Genomic DNA, 22,870 nt, shown 5'->3' on the forward strand with positions numbered 1-22,870 from the left:
CACCTATGCATTTCTTTTTTGACAGAGTATATATATGAAGTGAAATTATGGTACGGTATGTTACATTTATTGTGTGTGAAATAAAAACAAGGATGTTGTTTAAGTACGTGAAGTGGGACATAGCTCAGTGTTAGAGTGCTCGTCTGAGGTTCGATGGGTTGCAAGATTATCATCCTAAATGCATTTTTTTTCCTATCCCAGCCAGTGCTCCACAACTGGTAAAGTAGTATATTGAAGATCATGGTATAAATATATATTTCCTAAACTTTCAGCTGCAACCCCCAAAATCATTAGCAGTTACGTGAATTTAAGCAGAATGGGCCGAATTTACAAAGTCTGTTAGGTGTTTAAAACTACATTCCCTGGAATATTTTTATTATTTAAGCATATAGAATGGAAAATCCAATTACTTTTGGTGCATATATGACACCACACTCCGCATTGGTTTCACTACGCTGGCTTATCTAGGTCAAAAACAAAGCCATGATTTTGAAAGTGGAACACTTTTGACGGGCTCGTACCGATCTCGGTTTTTATTGGCTTATCACAAGTATAGAATTCCCCAACAAGAGATCACGTGAGATTTCGCAACTTTTGAACAAATTTAACTGTCTTTATTGAGGGGTCGTCTCATATCTCCAAAACATATTTATATCCATAGAGGTATGGTACAACGCCTTTCCAGGGGTCGGTGAGTGGGGGATTTGCCTTGAAATTTTGACAGTGGCCAGCTGTTGGCATACACGTTACATGTAAAGGGGTGTTACTAATTACATAACGCTCTAGGGGTAGAGGAAGAGGGTACTGTGTTCGATTTACGTAACATTTTTCAAGACTATATTTTATTTTTATTCATTACTCAGACCTAAAAACGTGTTTTTTGGAAATGCTAGGATCAATCCCCAACTGCGGGTATACAAAAAGACCATGGTATGTGATATCCTGTCTGTGGGATGGTACATATAAATAATCCCTTGCTAAACAAAAAATGTAGCGGGTTTCCAAGACGCACGTGCAGGGATTTCAGTGGGTTTGGGGTTATAGACTGTGTTAAGCGAAGTTTATATGGGGCCATGCTCCCCCCAAAAAATACATAAGCTTGGGCAAGTACGGGTTTCGACCTCCAATACCCTCCCCCTGCACATGCACCCGATTCCTCTCTAAGATTATATGTCAAAATTACCAAATGTTAGACATCCAACAGCAGATGGAAGGAAGGATAGGATATGTTTTATTTAACGACATACTCAACACATTTTATTTACGGTTGTATGGGGTCGGATGATTATTAAATCAATATGCTTTATCTTTGATGTCGTTAAACACCCCCCCCCACACCCCCCCAACTTTACCCTTTCCAAACAAAATAATATTTATTGATTTTAACACGTAAAATTAAGAAGTGAAAACGTTCATTGTTTACTTTAGTATATTTTATTTTAAAAATATATACATGATTAATGTTTTTAGTATACAAACTAAACTTTGAAAGTTCCGCTAACACTTTATAAAATATCAATTCTGAAATAGGAAGGTACGACTGTCGATAATACGTTGTCAAGATCAAACCGGTTTTAACTAAAGACTCTAGTACCGTATCCTCAACTGAACGTTCTTCGTACAGCGCAAGATTTCTCTTTTAAGTTTTTCGAGACGAACCCTACAATTTGCAGTTGGCAAATGCACATGTTAACTGAAACTGACAACAGGCTGTCGTTTGTGCTTTGCCAAGCTATGGAGGCATAGGCAACGAATCAAGCATATACGTTTGATGATATCCGTTCATAACGAACACACACAACTTTTTTAAAAGTGCATTTGAGCTTGTATTTCACATTTGTACATGATGTTATAATATGGTAACCAGAGATTGTAACTTTAAGCATTGAAAATGTATGTAGTTACACACGTGTAAATCATAAACAGGCATTGTAAATTCGACCCAATATCTTTAAAAGCGAAATGCTAGTTGTAGTTAGTCTAAGAAAAGAGAACAAAGTTAAAGCTCTTTAGAAAATTGTGTTGATTTAATTTTCTGTTGATCTTTTGGGGTGATTTAATAATAAAATAATGTATTTGCTAAATTCATTTTTAATTTGTATTTGACAATTTGGTGAACAATAGCTAAAATTTGAATAACAAAACCATTACTGCAAAAAAAAATTGTATCTCTGTACAAAACTGAGTCAAAGGAACTTTTTGACATGTTCATGTTTGCTACCATCAAGCAGTCATGTGCTCTTCCAAGATAAGTTTGAGAAATTTGTAAACCTGCACAAGACAGAAACCTACCAGGTGCAGATCCACGAGAAGGGTGCTAGCATGTCCACCACCTTAAAATGAAAGTGCCCTCCACCCCCACCCCCCAAGAAAAACATCCAGTGTTTAACAGATGCACACCTCCTGGAATATTGTAGATGCCCTTTTTAAATGTTTCATCTGTCCCTGCTTCTAGTTGCTTAAAATCCCCACCTATACTTGTTTATTGCAGCACTCCTTGAAGCCAGAGGACTGCCGTCCCACCTGTTTGGTGCACTGGGTCCACGCATGCATCAGCTGCTACACCGCACCATGAGCGGAGGAACAAGTAAGAAACATTTTAATACATGTAGTATCACAGTGTTAACATTGGGCAGTGATGAAACCAATGGACTCATAGCAAGCACAGAATCCTTTACATTAGCAGCCTGGTCTATGTTAAACCAAAAATAGTTTTCCTATTTGCAGATATAATTTTACTTCTGTTATGATTTCCATAACTTTTATTACCAAAGTCTTGGGCATACATTTTCTAAGCTATCTTTGCGTTATGATATTGTAAAACCATCGTAGGCTATGACATCACTAATGGTGGGTGTTGTAGTCAGGGTTTTAACACCTATGTTTCTAGACTCCGATAATCGGCACCATTCCCCACAATTACTCAAAAGCTGTCGGTTTTTATTCCCAATTTTGGAGTAAAAAATTCCCAATCAATGTAGATAATTGTCATTTTTTAATTATTATATAAAGGCATATTTTGAAAACAATACATAAGACTAGATATTAATTTAAATAAATACAAGTAACAGTCTTTTCGATTCTAACAAGGCTTACCAAGGTCTTTTTTAAATGGAACTGAAAATTCCCTAAATTTTAAAAAAAAACTGCTAAAATTCCCAAAATAGGAGCCATGGGTGTCAAGTCAAATTTTAGAAATAAAACCCTGGTAGTAACATCATAGCCTACGATGGTTCTATGATATCATAGCACTAAAATAGTTTAGCAAATCTGTAGCCTGGTTTGTGATTCACATGCAGTGTTAAAAATAGCAGCCTGCGAAAACTGAAAAGCAGTTTATTTTTTTAGACCTTGCAGGAGAAATAGAAATTCACCTGCCAAAACATGCAAAAAATCACAGGTCATTGTTTTTTCAAGAGAGAAATGTTTCTATGATTATCTCATCTGCTATTTAACTGTTAATTCTGTTACCTTTTAATTCCATAATGCCTAAAACTCAATCTCAGAGGTCCATTTCTTTTTTTTATCAAGGAGGCCATATATTTTTTTCTTAGGACGGCATATTTGTTTTGGCCTGCTATTTTAGAAAAATACACCAGGTAATTTTTGTACTTCCTATTTTGAGCCCTGATATGACAGATTCAAGATACTGCCATTATTTGTTACCAATTGCATTCCAATTCCAGTATTTTATGATATAATACTGTGAGCATTTCTTTATTTCTTAAGTTAGCAATAGGAGGGGATGTAAATCAATCGTAGAGTTCTTACCCGAGATGCAGTGGGTTGCAGCCAGTACATGAAGAATAATGGTATTTACTGTCCTCCCTTTCGAAAAGTGCACAAAAAAGATCCCATGCTTCTTTATGTTAAGCAGTAGTCTGTGTAGTGACAGATTTTCCTGTCTTTTTTGTTTGGTTTCCCCATCTCGTCTAGTGCCTCAAGATTGGTATGTTAACAGCCATGGTATTTGACATCCAATAGCTGATGAATAAGTAATCTATGTGCTCTAGTGGTGTCGGTAAAAATCAATAAAAAATCCTCTCTTCCTCCTGACAAAATGTCGAAATAACAATGTTTTATAAGACCCCAAAAAGCTGTAGTTTTAAAATGTGCTGAGGTGTTGTTACATGAACATTCCTTTCTTTCAATTTCAGTGAGCAAGGTCCAGCAGCTGTTACAAGGCTTACAGGCGAATGGGGACGAAGGCCAGCAGTTGACCGCTGTCATGGAAATGTGTCAGGTAAATCAGAATGACATGAACACACAGACTGTTAAATTTGGTTTCGCTAGATATCATTTATATGAAACAAGTAAACTTTCCTTGTTCGTATCTAACTAAACCGAACAAAACCGAGGTTCACAAATTTCATAAAAGTGTTATCTAGTGAAAAGGGGTGTGGTATTTTATTTATTACCCACCTTCAAATAATATAAAATCTGACAGTTACTTCCAACATAACAAGACTTAAACAAATGCACAGAGAGAGCTAAGACAAGGGAAGATGGCGCCGCTTACCGGAATGACATCGCTTAGTAATTAATATACACTCGGTGGTGCATACAGAATTTGTACGACTCGCCCAGCCTTTCACCAGGTGTGTAATATTTTGTTTTACGATTTCATGTCACTAAGATGGCTTCGAAAATATATGCCCAGTTTTCTTCACGTTTTATGTTCGCAATGTATGAGCATTAAAAAGGTTGACAGGAATTTATCCGGAATATTTTGCCATGGTCCCTTGTCTGATGGGATTGTGAAAATTAGCGCGAGTATATCATACTTGGTATATGTTTTCAGGCCACTGTATGATACAGTACACCACTGTTAAATTAGTTTACTAGAACAGACATAATTAAATATATATAATTGTGCATTTTTAGCACAGAAATTGGTAATTTGTAGTGTCACTTTCTTTTGGAAAAGAGGCTTATGTTCGGACCCACAGAACGCATGGATAACTCCCTGGTTGATGGTACACCACTTTTGGTGGAGTGTAATTATCTGAAAGAAACTAGAAAAGATATGTTTGGTCGAAGAAATGTTATGAAATCAGTTCGATTCCATCCAGAACTTTTATTGCAATTTCTTTGTGATGCAGATTTTTATTCTAAATTTTAATTTTATTTATTTTTGATATTTGTATTTTTTGCACAGTTCTTTACATTGTTTTTATTTAAATCTCAAGTTTTTCTATTGATGTTGATCATCACTTTATGTTTGCATTTACCGTAAGTCGACACCCAATAGCCGATGTATTTTTCATGCTGGGGTGTCGTTAACTCTTATCCACTCAGCTTTACAACCAGAAAACGTCATCACTGACCCAAGTTTTCAACGTGAAATATGTAATTTTGAACCTACATTTTTTAACCTCAAATTGTAAAAGAAAACCTAATTTATCACTATTTTGATGTGTGTCATAGTTTAGAGGACACATTAATGAGTCTAATTACTGAAATAAAATTTACAGAAGAACTTAATTGATATTTTTAAAATATATATTTTAAAACCCTACGATCATGATCCATGACGTCATTGTTTATGACGCTTTCACGAAGTTTATTTTCACTTTCAATCGATGACAAGTAATTGCATCTATCATCTACTTCAGTCTGTATTATCAGTTATTTTCGGCGAATATATTCTTTACAAATCTTCAGTTTTCATGAAGTAATAATATCCCAACATGCTTTAAAAGAAATACTTATACAAATAGCGACAATTCGAACCGATTTGTGCATTTCATCATCAGTAACATTACACAAATTTAGACCTTTTTTTTTTCTTTTCGATATTGCGATAACAAGTTAAATACGAATACCAGTCAATAAAATACACTCAACGTGTTCGATTGTCATTCTACCATGATCTAGCATTCACAGAATCAAGATGATAACTCCTGTGAATGTTAACAGCTGTGTTTATGAAGACCGGTCGCGTCTCGACTACAGTCAAGAATGGATTTTTATGTTTAGCTTTGCACGTCTCGACTGCAGTCGAGAATGGGAGGGAATGAGTTAAACATTCATTAATTTATTCCCCTGGTTGCTTGTATTTTGGACCCACATAACGCCTTGTTAATTTCCTGGTTGCTTGTATTTTCTTGCAGCTGCTGGTGATGGGGAACGAGGACAGCCTGGCGGGTTTCCCCGTGAAGCAGGTTGTGCCTGCCCTCAACACGCTGCTGCAGATGGAGCACAACTTCGACATAATGAACCACGCGTGCCGCGCGCTCACGTACATGATGGAGGCATTGCCGAGGTCTGCCGCGGTCGTTGTCGACTGTGTGCCCGTCTTCCTCGAAAAGGTAACCGCATGCTTACACGTTACGAATAACTTTACTTTATTACCTATATAGTTACAAATATCTTGGTACATACCAAAGTGATACGTCCAGCAAGAATGCCAAGTGGGATGTAACACTTTCGACGTCACACATTGACGTCATCAATTAGCACACTTCAACCGTACAGGAACATTGACGAAATGAGATGAGTGATATAAATTAAGATTGATTATGGGTAATAAATAGGATATTAAACTCGCTACCATTTCGTATCATGTTTATGTCCCTCATGAAATAATTTCCATTGTCACTCGCTAAAGCTTGAGAGAATTGAAAATGATTTCACTCGGGACATAAACATGATACAAAATGGAAGCTCGTTTAATATCCTATAATTATTTGTCATGATATAGAGATCATTATATAGAGGATAACAAACTCAGTACCAGTTATTATCAAATTTATGTCCCGAGTAAAATAATTTTCAATTGTCACGAGCTTTAGCGAGTGACAAATAAAAATTATTTCACGAGGGACATAAATTTGATAATAACTGGTACCGAGTTTGTTATTCTATTTATTACCTCAGCTATTTTTTTTCTTTAGAAGCCTTTATTTTCGACGCACATGTACGAAGGCCAACCTGTATAAAAACGAAGAAAACCACTTTACGCTCTGTTCTGAGAATTGCTATAACTTTGTAATTTAATGATGTTCATAGATAATTTTCAAAAACAAAAGTTCTCTTTATTCTGCTATAAAATCTATAACGAATTGCATTAAAATGACATTTTGTTATTAATTTTAACACCAAAAACAGAGAGCCGTAAACGCCAAATCTTTAAACTACATGACGTCATTTTGTGTGTTTGCCAAATCGTGATGACGTCATATTTAGTACTGACAAGGTCATTGGTTTGTAAGCGTCAAATTGTCCAATAGTATTGTTCTTTAGACCAATGCAGAATGTTTCTCACTGAGAAAATATGGAAAATATTTTCCCCGTTATGAGTGACCGCTAGGGTAATAAACGAACTTACGTACCGACTGATTTTACAAAATGAGTGTCAGTATTCTTGTATTGCCTGCGTTAGAGCGAGGTACTACACAGGGGTGGGAATTCTCGGATCAGCTGTTTCCTTTCATGGAACATTGAGTTTCCTCGGATTTTAATCATCCTTTCCTCCAAAATGTGTCAGATGGCACAAATTTTAACATAGAATTTCAAGAATTTCTGGGACCCCTGTAGATTTCCTCTTTTAAACAGTTCACCAATTCCCACCCCTGAATACTTGGATCCCAGGGACACGAGTTTTGTAAAATCATTATAACTCAAACACGAGTGTAATAATTTCTTTATTATCCATATTATTATTGTTATTTTTTTATGAATAGCAAGAACAGTCTCAAAATATTTCAACCACAACTAGAAGGAAACATCGAAAAGATGTCATATTTCACATACACAGTCTGGGCTAGGACTGGGGAAGCAACATTCTTTATGATGTCGCTTCCCAGAATTAACGCCATTACACTTGTTGTTACATGTGTGCTTTGTATTGTTTTATTAACTTGATTATGTGGAACCACGTGGATAATAAAATGAAATAGACTGTGGGGTTTTTTTTTCCTTATCTCATCTATTTTACAAAGTCTGTTTTTTCTTAGTTTCTTCTTAAATGCATGTGTTTAAATATTGATAATACATATTGGGGATTGGGATCTAACTCATTTGGTAGAGCAATTGCCTGAAGTGTTTTGGTCCTAGGATCAAAACCCGTTGATGGACACAACAAGTGCGCCATGACTGCTATATTAAAGGCAATGTGCTATGAGAAAGTACGTATCAAAGATTCCCTGTTGCTAACTGAAAAATGTAATGGGTTTCCTCTAAGACTGCCAAAATTATCAAATGTTTGACATCCAATAGTCAATATTTAAAATAAATTAGTGTGGTTCAGTGGTGTTGTTAAAAATAAAAAAACTTTTAACTTTTCCTTTTATGATTAATGATTTCACTTGAACAGGCTTTCTGCCAGAGGGTAAAATGGGTATGGCACCATACCCAAAATGTTTGGCAGATTTAATTTGTTTAAGTTAACATTTTGACAAAATTAATGACTCATCATTATTGTATGATTTTCGTAACTCTAACTCTAAACTTAACCCATTTTCTTTCTAGGGAGGCCCCCATACCCCCTGTCGACTGGTTGGATTCAATTCCATAGCACCATACCCGAAAATGTCTTTTTAGCAGAAACACTGACTTCCCATTATTCTGACCTATAAAATAGGTAGCCCTACTAGTAGTCAAAATCTAAAATGTTCTGAGTGGTTGTTTGAAGAACATTCCTTTCCTTTCTTTCCAGCTTCAAGTGATTCAGTGTATGGATGTTGCTGAGCAAGCATTAACTGCGCTGGAGATGTTGTCACGGCGACACAGCAAGTCTATCCTCCAAGCAGTGAGTGTTTTCAAGTTAAAAACACAAAACGATAACAAACAGGGCTCTACGTTATGACTTGTCCACTTGTCTGGGACCATTGATTTGGCTGTAGGACCAGTGAAAAAGTTCTGACACAGTGTTCGACCAATGTTTGAGAACGACACTAGCCTCACAGAAGCATTGGCTAATGCTCTATGTATTATAGAAATACAGTTGATAATTTTCACTAGCCCAGACCAAACATTACTAGCCAGAACCATGAGCTAGTAGATGGGTGAAACTGAAGATCACAGTATATTGATAAAGTGATATTTTATCCATGAACACTGATTTGTTTGACATATTTGGCTCCAGTGTTTTGCTGTCCAATGAAATACCACTTAGGTATTGTTTGACTCTTTCAACAAATATGTGGATGAGACAAGTAAATATCAGATAGGACAAGTATAGGTCTGGGACTTAATTCACAAAGATAGGACAAGTATAGGTCTGGGACTGAATTCGTACAGCTCCTTATTAGACTGTTTGCATTGCGCTATGAGATCGCTAAGTTATGAGAGTTTAATGAATTAGGTCCCTGGTATATCAAAGGTCATGGTTTATGCTGTCCTGTCGATGGTAGATAGTATATAAAAGATTACTTGTTGCCTATGGTAACGGAGCTAGCTGTGGCAATTGTCAAATTCGCCAATTGTGAATTTAAAAAAAACCAGTTCCCAAATTTTATTTTAATTTGGCGAAATAATTTTATATAATAATTGACATTTTGTTACACAATTTTCTACTAACCCAGACCTAGCCCTGGATAACCAAACTGTGAAATAACTATGTGTTAAACATTAAAATAGCCATTGTTCACAATGTGCTGGGGTGTTGTTAAATATTCCTTCCTTTCTTTGTTTTAGGGTGGCATTGCAGCGTGCCTGATGTACATAGATTTCTTCAGCATATCGGCCCAGCGGAACTCGTTGACGGTGACGGCGAACTGCGTCCAGAACATGACGACCGAGGAGTTCAACTACATCCGAGAGTCGCTGCCATTACTCAGCGGGAGACTCAATCACCAGGTGAGAAAAAAAGGCTTGTAAAGTGGTTTAGAAAACAACAGTTAAAGCGACGGACCCTGGGTTTTAAACGCTATGGTGTATTTTTCACTTTTAGAGCTGTTTACGATAATTGAAATGAGACGTCACTTAGATTCTTTGGCTTAGATTATACATTTCCTTATATCTGAAGTGTTTCTGTCATCATGGTGTTTCTAATATTACGAAGTGCGTATTTCATATTTTAGAAAAGCACCAACCTCTGAGAAGTAACTGTTATTGAGACAACACTATTCCATCTTTTAAAGATATTATCCCGTTTCAACGTCAAAGACTTTCTTTTCACGCTGTTGTAACATTATACAAATGTGTTGCAGGTTTTTAGATTAACCGAACCTGGTGTTCATTTTCACGGGTTGAAAGTAGGATCTGTGACTCTAAGCATTAGAAGACACCACATCTATTATTGATTCATTGGTCAGTGGCCATCTCAGCATTAAAAAAACCCACCTGTCATTAGAGAACACCCCCATTAACAATTCTTCTGTTGTAAGAGGCCACCTCTATCAATCAGCTATCTCTATTAAGAGACCTGTGGTCTAATTCACAAAACTCTGGTAACTTTGCAATCTCGCAGTGGCTTTGAAGACTTGAAATGACGATGTTGCACAAGTGAGTCTTACGAATTAGACCCAAGCTCTGTTAAGCAGCCACTTGTCATAGAGGACACAGATATTAACAATTCATCTGTCTTAAGCAGTCACCTGTCAAAAGAAGTTGTTTTTGTTGGCCAGTATCACCTTGATGGGTCACCTCTATAAGCCAGTCACATGTGTTAACACTGCTAAAGTGGTGTTCTCACTATGAAATTTATAGCATGCGATTTGTCAGCCCTACAAAACTTGTATCATGTGAGAAGACATTACGTCATAAAATTCTGTGATGTCTCATTAGTTTAAAAATATATTGTGGGACATATAAGTGCATACAAATTTCCATTGGAATAAAGAAAATATACTGATGATATAATTATGTAATAAAACAATTATTGAGTACATTTTGATGTGTTTGTAAATTTGTAAAAAAAAAAACCAACCCCCCAACCAAACTGAAGTGATAAAACTTTTGATGGTTGAACTTTAATGTGATTTGATTGGCTGAGAACTTACAATTTGTCTTGAGAATTAGGACATGTTCTAATCATTACGACTCCAACACAGCCTGTAGTATAAGACTTACGTCATTTCGATTTAGGTGTTTTCACTGTATGATTTGAACATGTGACAAGTCGGTATGACAAATCGAATAATATGAACACCTCTTAACCCAAGCTGCTTTATTGCAGGGAGTAGCCTATGTGGCAGTAACACGTTTCCTCTTTCTTTTTCTCTTATCTATGTGTCGAAATAACCATGATATATTAGACACCAAATACTAGTTTTAAAATGTGCCGAGGCATCGTCAAACACACATTCGTTTCCTTTCAGGACAAGAAATCTCTTGAGAGTGTGTGTCTGTGTTTCTCCCGGCTCGTGGACAACTTCCAGACAGACCAGCGACTTCTCAAGGAGATGGCCGTGCATGGGCTGCTCACAAACGTACAACAGCTGGTGAGAATGTCAAATGGATCATTCACAAATTAGTTAAAACATTTGTGTACAGTTACCGCTCTGTCATGAACACATAGGCCATTCTGTGCTGCTGCTCATTTAGCTGTTAGTAAGAATTGGAAAAAAGAACCCCAAACCACTCGGTGCATTCAGTTCAAATTGGGCGGGGCAGGATCTAGCTTAGTCGGTAGAGCGCCCGCCTGAGTTGCTATGGTTGTAGGATAAAGACTCTTAGTAGCTCTGTTCTGTAATTGGAGATTTCCCCCGTGTCAACAAGTGACCCACAACTGGTATATCAAACGTTATGGTCTGTGCTGTCATATGTCGTTAATAACTGCTCTAGTAGTTTTGTTAAACCAAACAAACATTCATTTTGACTTTCAACTCACACTGGGTGTGGGATGTGATCATTCAGTACGCGTATGGGTAATAAAATCAAGTACCCTTGATGCACTACTGTTAAAGGATATTTGACACTTCTGAACTCTTCGACTTAAAACCAATATAAGTGTTCTATTACCCTTGTGTGTTAAAATATCTGGTGTAATATTTTTCCAATAATAAGTTGGATCAATTCATTTGTAGATATTTATTACAAATTGTATTTTTTTTTTACAAAATATGGAATTGTCACTATAATATAGGACTTGTAAAAAAAAAAAAACCTTTACAAACATACTGCATTTTAGACTTTAGGTTTGAGAATCTGGTGAAATTTTGCAATCATTCAGAAGTAATTTTTAGCGGAAAATCCCACACAGTGTTGTAAGAGAACCAGATACCTTTAATATCTCTCTCTCTCTCTGTGTGTGTGTGTGTGTGTGTGTGTGTGTGTGTGTGTGTGTGTGTGTGTGTGTGTGTGTGTGTGTGCTGTTCCTTGTGTGAAGAACATAGAGTAAGAGACTGTCTCTCGTTGGGATTTTCAGCTTGTGATCAGCCCACCAATCATCAGTTCGGGGACGTTCGTCACGGTAATCCGCATGCTGTCAGTCATGTGTGCCAGCTGTCCTGATCTGGCGGTTGTTCTTCTTAAACAGAGTGAGTGTTTGTTACTCAAATTTAGCTGTCATTTTATGTTTGTCTGTCCATCTGTCCCCACATAAAGTTTTCCCAGACAGTTTTTGCAGTGTGTCAATATATTGAGCTGAAATTTTGTGTATAGGTTTATTATGTAGTTACAGATCAAGTTTGACTTTCATGGGAATGCTTGACATCCAATAGCTGATGATTTAAAAAAACATATCAATGTGCTCTAGTGGCGTTGTTAAACAAAACAAACCTAACTTTCATGGCAATGTATTCAAGGTCCATAACTGTCAAACAATGGAATTTATAGGTTTGACAGAGTTATGGCCCTTCAACTTTGGGGAAATGGAAATTTGTGGGGCCGGTAAGGGACATGTTTCTTTAGCAATACTCTCAGACTGTTCATGTTATGTTATGTGTAGTTATCACACTTTCATTCTAGTATCTTAGGTTTTATAGCAATTAATGGACAGATGGATGTAACATAAATTATAACAGGATCTCATTTCTCTGAAGTAAGCAGCTTAATTATTGCCAAACATTAATTGTAATGGAAATAATGAGCATGTTTTGTGAATTTATGAACAAAAACGAACATCAGTGTTGAAATCTGTTAATAAAAACTAAATTGAAATTAACTTATTTTTGTTTAAAATTTATCTTTACTGTTACAAGTTATAATTGAATATTTTTCTTTTTTTACTAGAAATTGCTGAAACGTTGTGTTACCTGTTGACTGGTTCCTCTGAGCAGTGTGGCTCAAATGTTGAGGTAAGGTTTCCATCCTTTAGTGCAATGGTGGTTAATGTCCCAAGTAGATTCCACTGTTAAATGTGGAAATGTTTTTAGCTGAAATGTTTCATTATGTTCATACTGAGGTAAATTTCTTATTTGTTAATATGGAGGTAAATTTTCCAATTGTTAATTTGGAGGTAAATTTACCTCTTGTTAATATTGATTTAAGTCTTCCACATATTATTGTTATGATGAATTTTCCACTTGTTAATGTGTAAAAAAAAATTCCATTTACGAAGGTCAAAGATAATTTTCCACTTCATAATGTAGACGTAAATGTTTCACTTGCATCTAAAAAATTATTGTGGGTGCATATTTTCCATATGTTACTGTTAGGTAAATTTAGCACACAAAAATGTGAATTTAAAATTTTCATTTGGAAATGCTGAACTAAAATTCCTGCTTGTCAATGTTGAAGTAAAATTCACACTTGTTAATGTCAAGTGAATTTTTCATTTGTTAATAATGTTTAATTAATTTTTATAGCTTGTTTCAAGAACACCCCAAGAACTGTTTGAAATAGTTTGTCTTATTGGGTAAGTACTCATTTATATATAACATAGTTTCGTAGTTGAGAATCTTTACATATTTATTAGAAATTCTTAGTATTAAACTCAAAGATTCCAGTAGTTTTGTCTATAATGTCACAAAATATTATTTGCTATACAAACAGTAAAAAACAATCTATCTTTAGTGGAGACATCATAGTGCTGAGACATTTGGGACACATTAACAGCATTGAAAATATTTTCAATAATAAAATTTCAACAATTAAACCCAAAGTTAGGACACTAACTTCATTGAAAAATATTTTTAGTAATGGAATCTCTACAATTAAACCCAGATTTGCGACACCTTAACAGCACTGAAAATAGTTTTGTTTTAATAATAAAATGTACAATTAAACCCAGATTTGTGACACCTTAACAACATTGAAAATATTTTTGTTTTTAATAATAAAATCTAAAATTAAATCCAGATTTTTCAAGATTATTTTAAATCAATAATTCTGATATTTATTGTGAACGTTCTCTTGCTTTTTAAGGGAACTGCTCCCGAAGCTGCCGAGTGATGGTCTGTTTTCCATCGACGTGATGCTGCGGAAGGGCTGCTCCGTAAACAACGATGCTGTCGTCTGGCAGTGGCAGGACGACCGCAGCATGTGGCACCCGTACACGCCCATTGACAGCAAAATAGTCGAGGTAGGTACTATACATTTGTTGCTGCATGTCCAGAGACACTAAAACAGGTCTCGCAAAAATTGTGTGAATATGGTTCTGTTTGCCCATTGCTTACTCGTTTTGGGGCAAGATGTAGCCCAGTAGTAAAGCATTCACCTGCAGTTAGTATAGGATCAATCGCCGTCGGTGCGCTCATTGGTCTATTTTTCTTTTCACCCAGTGCACCACGACTATTGTATCAAAGGCTGTGGTACGTGCCATCTTGTCTGCGTGATAGCACATATAAAAAGATCCTTGCTGCTTATTGAAAAGAGTAGCTCATGAAGTCGTGAAAGCGGGTTTCCTCTCTCGTCATCTGTGTGCTCCGTAACCATATGTCCGACACTGTATAACCTTAATTAAAATGTGTTGAGTGCGGTGCATCGTTACATAAAAAAGATGAATTCCTTCTAATAGAGGTACGTTCAGTATTAAGTATTCAGATTGGTGATATGTTGTAATGTTTAATTTTGTTTGTTTGTTTGCTTGTTTAACCAGGCTGCGTACCAGGCTGGAGAAGACGAAGTGAATCTCTCCACGATGGGCCGGTCGTACGCCATCGACTTCAACTCCATGCAACAGATCAATGAAGACACCGGGACGGCGCGGCCCGTACAGAGGAAACTCAACCCACTGGCGTCCGGTTCACAGAATAGCTCATGTAGGTTCATGTCGAAATAGTCCAGTGCTTTTAACTAAATACGTTGTGCCAAATTTAAACCGCCTGGACTGAATTTACAAAGCCTGTTTTAGACTTAAATGCGTGTAATTACATACATTTACAATGCTTAAACTTCTGCGTTTAAGAAAAACAGGCTTCGTAAATTCGGCCTCCTGTTTTTATTAAATGCAGGTTCTTAAGCATTGTAAATGTGTGTAGTAGTTACACGGTGTAAGACAAGAACAGACATTGTAAATTGAGTCCATTAAGTCCAAAGGGAAAATGGAGATAATTGTGTGAATTGCTTGTTTCGGTTATATGCACAGTGGTTATCTCAGTATAAATTAAATCCCCTTATATGATTGATACAAGTCAGTGGTATGTATATATACACATAAAGTTATAATTGTTTAAAACATAACTTTTTTTTTCTTTCACAAATTGACAACTCAGTTTACGTAAGTTATCTATACTTACCTGTGATATTTCCATATCTTTCATAGCTCTTTATTCCCATTTGTTTTTCCATAATTTTATAATTTAAATAATTTTATAATTCTTATTTTAATATAAATGATTTATATATTTTTGTGTTGGGGTGTCATTCATTCATTCATTCATCAGTTCTATTCTCCCCGGTTTTCACTTCAGTTACGTAAACATATTTCATTTTTTGTTTTAATTTGTGTTAAGTGCAAGGTTTGTGAGATAATAAATTGTTATTTTTATTTTTATTTTCCCAGCTGCCTCGCTGTCTGACCCGTGTCTGGAGAGGTGTGACTCGAGAGCGGAGATTCTGAAAGAAGACCGCGATCTGGCCACAGTCTTCATCCAGACGTTGTTCGGTGTGCTCTACGAAGTGTATAGCTCCTCAGTAAGTCTTATATGGTGACAGGGAAGGTAAAACATCCAACCGTTACCTACCTATTGTTAGGGTAAGAGTTAGATTCTGAAAGAAGACCATGATCTGGTCACAGTCTTCATCCAGACGTTGTTCGGTGTGCTCTACGAAGTGTATAGCTCCTCAGTAAGTCTTATATGGTGACAGAGAAGGTAAAACATCTGACTATTGCCCACCTATTGTTAGAGTTAAAAGAGTTAGATTCTGAAAGAAGACCGCTAAATGGCCACAGTCTTCATCCAGACGTTGTTTGGTGTGCTCTATGAAATGTATAACTACTAAGTAAGTCTTGTATGGTGACAGGGAAATTTTCTCTCTTGTTTAATATATGTCTGCTAGTGACCTAAATTGAAACGATATTAGTCTTATACACATGATTAGATCTAATTGTTTTGACTATAAAGAACTCTTTCGTAATGTATTAAAACCGATTTTGCAGACTATTGCTTAAAATCATTTAAAAAATGTTTTTGTCTTGCAGGCTGGACCGACGGTTAGACACAAGTGTCTGCAGACTATTCTCCGAATGATTTTCTATGCCTCTGATGATTTGCTCAGACAGGTTCTCAAGAACCAACCAGTATCAAGGTGAATATGCTGTAAATTGTAAACTAAACTGAAATAATATAGAGTGCAAAACATTCACTGTCAAAGTTTAACAATATATACTTCAGGGGTAGGAATTCTCCTCGGATCAGCTGTTTTCCTCTCATGGAACATTGTTTTTCCTCACATTTTAATAGTCCTTTCCTCCAAAATGTGTCAGATGGAACAGATTTTAACCTAGGATTTCAAGAATTTCTGGGACCCCTCTAGATTTCCTCTTTTTTACAATTCACCAATTCCCACCCCTGATACTTGCTGAAAAATGTTTCTGTGCACCAAATAAAATGGTGTTATACCGACTGCCAAGTTTATAAATGGTTGAACTTTGAGAAAGATGATGACAATTATGCAAATCGTCTCATGTTTACAACTGACCAATGAAGAGTTTCTTAAATTATTTGAGTTTTCCTTTATTACCATTGAACATATACCTTATTCAATACATATTCAAGAATGTGCGAGATTTAGCTCAGTCGGTTGAGTGCTCGCCCGAGATGCTTGCATTGCAGGATAGAACCACCTTGTTGGATCCTTTCAACTGATTTTTTCTTCTCATTCCAACCAGTGCACCACAACTGGTCAAAGGCCGTGGTATGTGCTTTCATGTCTGGGAACGAGCATATAAAAGATTCCTTACTGGTAATAGAAAAATGTAGCAGATTTCGTCTTACGCCTATATGTCAGAATTACCAAATGTTTGACATCCAATCTCTAGTGGTGTCGTTAAACAAAACAGACTTTTTTGTCGTCTTTATTGCTGTTTAAAGAAAGTATGCTCGTGTTAAAAGTTCTGCTTTGGAAGTGACAGCCGTGTATTTGTTTCAGCCACATAGCCGCTATGATGGCCTCTCCAGATCTCAAGGTTGTTGTCGGTGCAGTACAGATGGCCGAAATCCTCATGAAGAAACTGGCTGATGTGTTTGCAGTCTACTTCAGGAGAGAAGGTAAATTCTAAACATTTGTTTTTATGGCAAAAGCTCATGTGATCAGAACTGATTATTCTTTTACACAGTGGAAAATGTTAGCCTTATTGGTTGTAAGAAGGATTGGACCGTTTGAATTTGGTTGTGTGCAGGTAGGCGACATGTCGGGTTACGTAGTTCCTTGTAGGATCAGACGTCCACAGTGGAGAGATCTATTTAATTTCAGTCTCATTCCATTTGGACTTACCATTTGTGACACCCAATAGCCAATGTTTTTTTCGTGCTGGGGTGTCATTATACATTCATTCATTGTTAAACATTCATTCATTCATTCATTCATATATTCATTCCAATTGGTGTTCCACCATTGGTATCTCTTATCTGTAAAAAAGTGCATATAAAGATTCCTTGCTGCTAACCAGTATTAAGAATTAACAGATTTCATCTTACTTTTTTCCACACCAAGTGCTGCAATTATCATGTGAAAGATTTTGTCTCTTTGTTTTGTTTTTTCTTCTTCCACACTAAGTGACAGTTTTCATGTTAAACATTTACATGTAACATCCACTGATTAAATAGAGAATAATACATAAGTGACTGTTAGATACCGTTATCTAACAGACACCAATGTATTATTTTCTTACATATCCTCAAAAACCAGGTTTTAAGCTAATTTTAAAAAAGTTCTTTATAGATGTGGCACTTGTAGCTAACTTACATGATTGTCAGGTGAACTATACGTCACTTTGTAATCTATTTCCACCGTGTTGTTTTTCATTGGATGCATGACATTGGTGACCTGGTCATCACCTAGGAGCAGCCAGTCATATGTCTTGAAATTGTTAACACACACACACACGTGTAAACAACCCATGTGTTATCAAAAATAACGCATCATGTTCTTACCAACATGTGTGTAAGAAATAAATGTACCATGTTAAAGAATCGTCCGTATTCTGAAGAATCATGACTGTCCTGACGGCTAAAACTAAGTTACCTGTTTGTTCAGGTGTGATGCACCAAATAAAGAAACTGGCGGAAATGGAGGTGGGTGCTTCGTTGTGCCCCACCAAGTCGATACTCAGTGTGGGATCCACGCACAGTCTGAGCAGCAACAGCAGCGTGGGCAGTGCCAACAGCTCCGCGATGAGCAGCATCAGCAACGACAGTGTTACTGCTGAGAAACGGGACGGCGAGTTCTCAACCACGGGGGCATCGGCCTTCCCAGAGGAACAGGATCCTACGTCGTCACACATGTGAGTGTTAGTGGTAATGTCTAGTGAAATGAAGTGAGACCAAAGGCTTCTAGCTTGTATATATTTGTTCTTACATAATTACACATTTTAACTGATGTCATCTTGCCGATGAGTGTTAGTGAAATGAAGTGAGACCAAAGGCTTGTAACTTGTATATATTTGTTCTTACATAATTACACATTTTAACTGATGTCATCTTGCCGATGAGTGTTAGTGAAATGAAGTGAGACCAAAGGCTTCTAGCTTATATATATTTGTTCTTACATAATTACACATTTTAACTGATGTCATCTTGCCGATGAGTGTTAGTGAAATGAAGTGAGACCAAAGGCTTGTAGCTTGTATATATTTGTTCTTACATAATTACACATTTTAACTGATGTCATCTTGCCGATGAGTGTTAGTGAAATGAAGTGAGACCAAAGGCTTCTAGCTTGTATATATTTGTTCTTACATAATTACACATTTTAACTGATGTCATCTTGCCGATGAGTGTTAGTGAAATGAAGTGAGACCAAAGGCTTCTAGCTTGTATATATTTGTTCTTACATAATTACACATTTTAACTGATGTTATCTTGCCGATGAGTGTTAGTGAAATGAAGTGAGACCAAAGGCTTCTAGCTTGTATATATTTGTTCTTACATAATTACACATTTTAACTGATGTCATCTTGCCGATGAGTGTTAGTGAAATGAAGTGAGACCAAAGGCTTCTAGCTTGTATATATTTGTTCTTACATAATTACACATTTTAACTGATGTCATCTTGCCGATGAGTGTTAGTGAAAGGCAGGTTTGCACAGCCATGCACCCAACAAAGTATTGCCTGAAAATCTATCTTTCAAGTCATGTGATCTATGTGAATCTGTCTCTAGGTCAAACGCCATATGAACTTTCTTTAACCATATGACTACAGGATTAATTATTGACAAAAACCACGTTGAGTGGGCACAAGTTTATAATTTTTACTCACACATTGTCACTTTAATTTGTATAAATACATAAAATAATATTCTTATGTGAAAAGGTAAGTAATAGTTTAGGTTTTTTTCTAATTTTTATTGATATTTTAGAGTAGTTCATGTTGTTTAAAATTACGCAAAAAAAATGTAAAAGAGTAGAGTTCTGTTTACTTACACACATTTGTGGCCATATGTCCCATATTTATGGCAATTATTCCAAACTGTTTTACTGACCACAATTTAAAAAACAAAAAACAAATTGAAATGGATGGTTGAAAATATGAATTGGTGAATGCATTGAATGCAGTATACAGTGCATAGGCTTGTATTATGCAATATCCAGAAGGTTAGATATCTAATGAAATAAGTCAGAGTAAAGGGTTCTAGCTTGAACATATGTTTGTATATACTTAAAAATGTTTGCCACCCTGCCTTATGGAATTATCTCCTGCACAAATTTTGTATGGATCTTTGTTCATTTTAGGATATTAAGTACAGCCATTTTGCCAATTGTAACGTCAGGGTTGCACAGCCTTGGACCTACTAAAAGACCAAACAAAATAGTGTCTGAAAATATACATTTTAAACTATGTAATTTGTATGTCTAGTAGGTCAAAGTGGCATGTGGTATTTCCTTTAAACAATTTTAATATGAATAGGCATACAATATGTTTATAGAAATGCTCAAAGCTCTGTTAACATTGTGAAATGGTTGTAATGTCTGAATGACACTACTCTATTGCAGGCGTTTGAGTGATGTACTTAAAAGAAAGAGACCACCAAAAAGAGGTCCAGTGAAAAAAGGAAACAAGACTGACGAAACGCTGGAGGCTGGTGCCAGGGGAGGTCCCGGTCCGGTACTTAGCGGGCGTACCTCGGGGCGGGGCAAGACTTCAGCAGGTGTGTATGCTGGGGCTTTTGTCTTTTCACAAAAAAATATTAAAAAATCCAATGACATTTTCAGTGTCATATTTGGTATTTTGTAGTAACAGATAGAAAACCAAGTTGTTTTTTAAATTCCAGTTTTTATCTCTGTCATGTAACTTATTCTGTCATTGTTCTTTGAGAAAAGGCTAATGGTAACTTCTTCATTCATAGTTTGCACATTTTTCTTTTCTTATTTTTTTTTTTTTTTTTTTTTTTTTAAACCAATGTCATTATCTTCTCTTTGGTAAACTGGTGTATAAATTATGTAATAGTATTGACAATTATATTTTATATTAAAATATTTGATGAGTTATCTCTCGTGATTACCGTATATCTTCGCCTGTAAGTCGATCTCGGCTATAAGTCGAGTCCCTAATTTTAAGCCCTGAAAACTTATTTTTTTTATTGACCCGTTTATAAGTCGACCCATGAAAAACAACTTATAAATATTGAAATATTTCTTATTTTCAGCACATGAGAACAATAATGTACAATATTTGAACAAAAGAAAATTATTTTACAAACTTCAGTTTTCACGTTTTGTACATCGCAATATATTCCAATCAAACTAGCATTATTACATAGCATCAAAATGAAATATTCCCTTAGTAGAGAGTGAAAGCTGTTTGACTGTTACTGTATTGTACTGTACAGATGGTTTTGTGCACAGACAAAAACTTTATTTATAAACATCAATGTGCTTTAGTGGCGTCGTTAAATAAAACAAACTTTACTTTATTTATAAACACTGACAGCAGATCACTACGATAAAACTGAAAGTATCACGTTTTGCCGCCATATTAATACATGTAAGGAGGATAACTCTGGAAAGTACACTGGTTTTTGTACCAAATGATGTGTGTCCCTATTGCTCTAGTGAACTGCAGAGATCAGTCTATTTTAAGGGAAAGCTCAGTAATATTCATGAAGTTAATCACCAACAAAATTTTTTTGAACAACCATTAATGCCAGTGACCAGATTTCAAAATAAACTCGGGCAACAGGTAGTTAGTATTGTTTACATTTTTGCTATTAGTAATGACTGTTAATTTAACTAAGTGGCATGTGAGTCGCATAACCAAAACCGTTGCCAAAATAAATAGGTTATAAAAAATAAATGTGTCAAATTAACATATTTGAGTATAAATTCATGGCATACTTCAACAATAAAACTTACCGGCGTCGTGGCAGGCCATCGGTCTACAGGCTGGTAGGTACTGGGTTCGGATCCCAGTCGAGGCATGGGATTTTTAATCCAGATACCGATTCCAAACCCTGAGTGAGTGCTCCGCAAGGCTCAATGGGTAAGTGTAAACCACTTGCACCGACCAGTGATCCATAACTGGTTCAACAAAGGCCATGGTTTGTGCTATCCTGCCTGTGGGAAGCGCAAATAAAAGATCCCTTGCTGCCTGTCGTAAAGAAGAGTAGCCTATGTGGCGACAGCGGGTTTCCTCTAAAAACAGTGTCAGAATGACCATATGTTTGACGTCCAATAGCCGATGATAAGATTAAAAATCAATGTGCTCTAGTTTGGTCGTTAAAATAAACACAAACTTTACTTTTTTCAACAATAAAACTTGTAAAAAGACGCGTGTAATCCCCAAAAAAGTAATATTTTTTGGTGCAATTTTTTTGTCACCCTCTTATAAGTCCCAAGTTATAAAAATAATTTTTGGGTGCGAAAAAGGTGACTTATACTTTATAGGCGAAGATATATGATTTGTTGGTTAAATAGTTAAATAGTATGATCATTGTGTATTTTCCTTGATTAAACATCAATGCTGATTAAGTTTTAGCAAGTATCAAACTTGCCGAAACCTCTAGCATTAAGGTTATTATTTCTTTTTTTTGTATCGTTTTGTTTGTACAGCTAAGGAAAGCAAGTCGGGTACAAGTGCCAAAATGTCTTTCTTACCCAGCTTCAATCCAAGAAGCTGGGGTCGACTCGGGAGTTCATCTAGCTCTGCTGAGAGACCTCCACTGCCAAAGGTATTTGACGTTATTCTTGCTAATAAAAATGTTGAAGACAAAATGTTCCATATAAGTCTAAAACTAAACCCAGGCTTCTACAAATTGCGAGAATGATCGTTTTGTTCACATTTCACTCATGCAAAATGTCTAAATTTGCGTCAGTTATTTTTTGTTCACATGTGAAATTAAGGTCATCATTTACATGGACATAAAGCAGGGGACAATATTTCA

General features: G+C 36.1%; 1 protein-coding gene across 3 annotated transcripts in view; it reads left to right on the forward strand.

Annotated features, from left to right (window-relative positions):
• The window catches only part of LOC121369166 (E3 ubiquitin-protein ligase TRIP12-like), a 129,485-nt gene that overhangs the window by 63,922 nt on the left and 42,693 nt on the right, over window positions 1–22,870 (forward strand). For all 3 annotated transcript variants that reach the window (XM_041494070.1, XM_041494078.1, XM_041494088.1), the window contains 17 exons: window positions 2,492–2,587; window positions 4,158–4,243; window positions 6,114–6,311; window positions 8,660–8,752; window positions 9,640–9,801; window positions 11,265–11,387; window positions 12,314–12,425; window positions 13,120–13,184; window positions 13,695–13,744; window positions 14,254–14,410; window positions 14,927–15,089; window positions 15,833–15,963; window positions 16,472–16,578; window positions 17,422–17,540; window positions 18,529–18,775; window positions 20,484–20,638; window positions 22,539–22,657. In XM_041494070.1, the coding sequence (XP_041350004.1) occupies window positions 2,492–2,587; window positions 4,158–4,243; window positions 6,114–6,311; window positions 8,660–8,752; window positions 9,640–9,801; window positions 11,265–11,387; window positions 12,314–12,425; window positions 13,120–13,184; window positions 13,695–13,744; window positions 14,254–14,410; window positions 14,927–15,089; window positions 15,833–15,963; window positions 16,472–16,578; window positions 17,422–17,540; window positions 18,529–18,775; window positions 20,484–20,638; window positions 22,539–22,657 (2,183 nt within the window). The remainder of the gene's footprint in view (window positions 1–2,491; window positions 2,588–4,157; window positions 4,244–6,113; window positions 6,312–8,659; window positions 8,753–9,639; window positions 9,802–11,264; window positions 11,388–12,313; window positions 12,426–13,119; window positions 13,185–13,694; window positions 13,745–14,253; window positions 14,411–14,926; window positions 15,090–15,832; window positions 15,964–16,471; window positions 16,579–17,421; window positions 17,541–18,528; window positions 18,776–20,483; window positions 20,639–22,538; window positions 22,658–22,870) is intronic.

The sequence above is a fragment of the Gigantopelta aegis genome, chromosome 1, assembly GCF_016097555.1.
Source record: "Gigantopelta aegis isolate Gae_Host chromosome 1, Gae_host_genome, whole genome shotgun sequence".
Lineage (NCBI taxonomy): Eukaryota > Metazoa > Mollusca > Gastropoda > Neomphalida > Peltospiridae > Gigantopelta > Gigantopelta aegis.